Source organism: Physeter macrocephalus, chromosome 14, assembly GCF_002837175.3.
Source record: "Physeter macrocephalus isolate SW-GA chromosome 14, ASM283717v5, whole genome shotgun sequence".
Taxonomy (NCBI): Eukaryota; Metazoa; Chordata; class Mammalia; order Artiodactyla; family Physeteridae; genus Physeter; species Physeter macrocephalus.
Window position 1 is genome coordinate 119,239,024 of NC_041227.1, and position 4,442 is coordinate 119,243,465.

The 4,442-nt window shown below is 55.2% G+C and overlaps 1 protein-coding gene across 2 annotated transcripts in view; it reads left to right on the top strand.

The window, feature by feature from the left end:
- MAPT (microtubule associated protein tau) overlaps positions 1-2,064 on the top strand; it is a 31,719-nt gene extending 29,655 nt beyond the window's left edge. Inside the window, exon 8 of one of the 2 annotated variants that reach the window (XM_028498076.2) lies at positions 1,406-2,064. In XM_028498076.2, coding sequence (XP_028353877.1) covers positions 1,406-1,621 — 216 coding nt within the window. In that variant the 3' untranslated portion in view covers positions 1,622-2,064. The remainder of the gene's footprint in view (positions 1-1,405) is intronic. The other variant, XM_028498075.2, reaches the window with a different exon arrangement.
- The last annotated feature ends 2,378 nt before the right edge of the window (positions 2,065-4,442 follow it).

Below are 4,442 nucleotides of genomic sequence, written 5' to 3' on the forward strand. Positions count from 1 at the left end.
CTGTTTTCTATGTCTGTGAGTCTGTTTCTGTTTTGTAGATAGGTTCATGTGTGCCATATTCTAGATTCCACTTATCACACATAAGTGATGTCATATGGCCTTTGTCTTTCTCTTTCTGACTTACTTCACTTAGTGTGATCATCTCCAGTTGCATCCATGTTGCTGTGCAATGGCATTATTTTGTTTTTTTATGGCTGAGTAGTATTCCATTGTATATATATACACCACATCCTTTTTATCCATTCATCTGTCGATGGACATTTAGGTTGTTTCCACGTCTTGGCTATTGTGAATAGTGCGGCTGTGAACATAGGGGTGCATGCATCTTTTTGAATTAACAGTTTTGTCTGGGTATGTGCCCAGGAGTGGGATTGCTGGATCATAATGGCAACTCTATTTTACTTGTAGACTTTCTGATGATGGCTGTTCTGACTGGAGTGAGTGTTACCTCATGCGGTTTCGACTTGCAGTTCTCTAATAATCAGCGTGATCATTTTTTCATGTGCCCTGTTGGCCATCTGTACGTCATCTTTGGAGAAATGTCTATTTATGTCTTCTGCCTATTTTTTATTGGGTTGTTTTTCTGATGGAGTTGTATGAGCTGTTTGTACGTTTTGGAACGATGCCCTACTTTCAAAAGGGCTTTGTTGCATCGTGTTTTCTAGAATACCTGCCAGTGCTGCCCACAGCTGCTGCCACCTCCAGCATCCTCATCAGTCACTGGCAAAGGGGAGGCATGTGTGTGGCTCACAGCTGGACGGCAGGGGCTCCGGCCCCATCCCTGAATCTCCTCCAGCCTCTCCTTCCACACTTTCATTTGCAATTTGGCAATGTGCGTATGTCAAAATAAAATGCGCACGCCTTTTGACCTACTAGCAATTCCACTTCTGGGATACACTTACAGTACACGTGTGAAAAGATATGCCTACAAGGTTATTCAAACACAGCATTGTCTGTGAGAGCAAAAGACTGGAACAACCTAAATATCCACCCACAGGGGCGTGGATACATTTTGGTCCATCTGCTGTGACGGGAAACCGCACAGCCCTCAGCGAGCAGTGAGGGAGCTATGTACTGATGACAATGCAAGGTATTAAGTCTAAACACCAAAGTGCGAAGCTTGTGGATATCGTTGCCTCATGTATGGTATTTTTTTTTCTCTACTCACACATACACATGTTTGCGTGCGTGGTGGCCTGTCTCTGGAAGGGTACGCAAGAAACTCACAGTGGTCGCTGCCTCTGGAGAGGGGGCCTGGGAGGCTGGCTGGCAGGTGACCAGGACCCTGCAGAAGCTTAGCCGTTGGGAAACGATGAAACTGTGGTCCCCACCACGCCTCCCTCCCACCCAAGGCCAGCGGTTGGCGGGGCCTCTCCGCCTCACCCTGCCCTCTCCTCTCTTGCAGATCGAAACCCACAAGCTGACCTTCCGCGAGAACGCCAAAGCCAAGACCGACCACGGGGCGGAGATTGTGTACAAGTCGCCCGTGGTGTCGGGGGACACGTCCCCACGGCACCTCAGCAACGTCTCCTCCACCGGCAGCATCGACATGGTGGACTCACCGCAGCTGGCCACGCTCGCCGATGAGGTGTCCGCCTCCCTGGCCAAGCAGGGTTTGTGATCAGGCCCCCGGGCGGTCAGTAATCGTGGAGACAAGAGAGTGAGAGAGTGTGGAAAAAAAAAGAATAGTGATCTGGCCCTTCGTCCTCTGCCCTCCCCCAGCTGCTCCTCACAGATCGGTGAATCACGTAACCTGCTTGTCGCTCACCTCTGGCTCGGGACTTCCAAATCGGTCACGGGAACGAGAGCCAAGTTCATCTTTCCAAATTGATGGGCGGGCCAATCATAATAAAATATTTTTAAAAACCTTTAAAAGGATGGCCCTACCCAGAATTTCCTTGGGCAGTTACTTTCGATTCTTTTTTTTTCCCCCCTCTGAGTGCAAGAGGGAGGAGGAGAGGCTCTGAAAGCTGCTTCTGGGGACTCTCAAGGGCCTGGGGGTGGGGGGCGCCCCACTCTGGGGGTGTCACAGAGGCAGCAGCGGCAACAAGGGACTCGACACTTGGTGCGCTGGTGGAACCACAGGCGTAGGGCCACCTTTGGAGCAGGACGGGGGGCGGGGGGCGGGGGGCTGGGCAGAGGGGAGGGCGAGGTGAGAGCGGGGTGTGGGGCGTGAGGATGCCGGAGGAGGAGCTCAGGGAGGAGATGCTGAGGACGGCCCGAGGCGCAGCCACAGCAAGCTCGGACCAAGGGGCCTCCGGTTCTTGGTGGCCGGGGTCTGCTGCGGGCCGGCGTGCCACCCTCTGGAGGGAGGAGGGCTTACACCGCGAAGGGGCGGGGGCGGGAGGAGAGGGAAGGTGGCGGGGGCGGGAGGAGAGGGAAGGTCGCGGGAGCGGCATCCTGTGGCTTACTTCCTCGGAGAAGACCGAGCGCTGGCCTCTCTCTCCCTCCCCGCAGGGTGGGGGTCCCGAGCTGAGGGGCTTCCCTCGGCCCCGCGGAAACACTGTTTTACTGAGTTCTGAAGGTCGGAACTGCAGCCACGATTTTGGCACCTCACAGACCTGGGACTTTAGGGCTAACCGGTTCTTTGTAAGGACTTGTGCCTCTTGGGGGACATCGCCTGTTCCCAAGCCTGGGCCTCTGGCATCTCTGGGGTGTACGGGGACCTGGGAGGTGGCTCCTGCACCTCTCATCCCTCCCACGGCCACCGCAGCCACCTGTCTGCCCCACCATGCCTGTGTCTGCCGTGCGGAGCCCAGTCACTGCCTGTACCCCTCATTACGTCACGCTGTCCCGAGTTCCCAGCCTCACCCCACCCCCCTTTCTCAGTAAGGGACATTGTTTAGATGGGGAGGCACCTCCTCTAAACCAAGGGGGAAAGTCAAGGAGGGTGAAGTCCGGACACGGGGGCAGACCTCGATCTCTCAGTCTAAGTTGTACTCATCCAGCTGGCATGTCCCTCACAATGAACCTGATGACCTTACTCGGTTCCCTGCCCGTGCCCCCATCCCAGATGGGAGCCAGGGTGGGGTCTGCAGTGACCCTGGACGTTTATGTCTTGTTTACTTGGAAAGCCTTTTCTCCCAAAAAGGCCTGGTTCCCTTCCTGTGCCGAGCTGGCAGCAGGTTGGCCGTCCTGGATGCCAGAGATGGCACGGGGACGGGCAGGCAAGGCCCCCAGGGCAGGACCACGCTCCCTCGGTTCCTTACGTCTGCCCCAGTTTGTGACTGCCAGCCTCTCAGAGAGCCCAGCCGCTGCTCAACCCCAAGTGCATATAATCAGCCCTCACCCCAAAAAGGGAAACATGCCCCCTCGGAAATGGTTCTTCCCCCAGTCTCAGCTGGAAGCAATGCTGTCTTGTCCTCCTGGAGCAGCTGAACATATACATAGATGTCGCCCCTCCCTCCCCATCTGCACCCTGTCGCGTTGTAGTCGGGTTTGTCTGTTTATGCTTGGATTCACCAGAGTGACTATGATAGTGAAAAGAAAAACAAACAAAAAAAAAAAAAAAAAAAGGACGCATGTAACTTGAAATGCTTGTAAAGAGATTTCTAACCCACCCCCCATGGGAGTCCTAGATGTCTCTCACCCCCCAGCTGGGACTTGGATCCAGAAGGCCAGTGTGACTCTCTTCTGTGGGGCCTCCCAATTTTTGAAAGACTTTCATCAACATCTGGGACCCAACAGAGACCAGATGCTGACATCTGAGAATCCTCAGCTGCAAAGAAGGCCTGAAGCACAGGAGGAGGACAGAAGCTATGGTACCCCCTCCCTGCCCCTGGGGCTCCCTTCTGTCAGGCAGGGGGCAGTGTGTCTTGTGGTGAAGATGGCCCTGGAGAAGCCCCACAGCAGCCCTGAGAGAGGGTCATACAACTAACTCCGTGCGTCACGAGTGCCGGCTGGGGAAAGGTCTGCAGCCCATCCCCCAGCCCAGGGTCCCGCTCCAAGCTCTCCCGCAGGAAGGCTGGCCCAGGCCTCCCCACCCAGGGCCTGACAGCCACAGCAGGGGTTGGGGATGCACTGCCTGCCCTGGACCGGCCCCAGGGGCCTGAGCCGCCTGACAAGGGTGACAGGTCAGGAGACACCATTCCCAAATCCTTGGCCAGAGCTCCTGCTGACCTTACATGAAACCCATATCCTGCCATGGGGAAAGGGAAGCAGCCTTTGTAGAAATCTGCTGTTTGAAGAAAATCAGCAACCTCGGCCTGGTTCTGCCACTTCTGATTTGGGTACAGTTAAAGGCAACCGTATGGGGCTGGGTGGTTGGAGTCCAGGGCCAGACACTTCATCTGCAGCCAGAGGATCATCTGGGCCCAAAACTTCCCGCAGTGAGGCTCTCCTTTGTCCTGAGTCCCAGCTGGTCTTGGAAGGGTTCTGAGGAAGAAAGAGGAAACTTGGTGTGAAGATCTGGTGGCTGTTGTTAGAGATGCAGCCCCTCATTA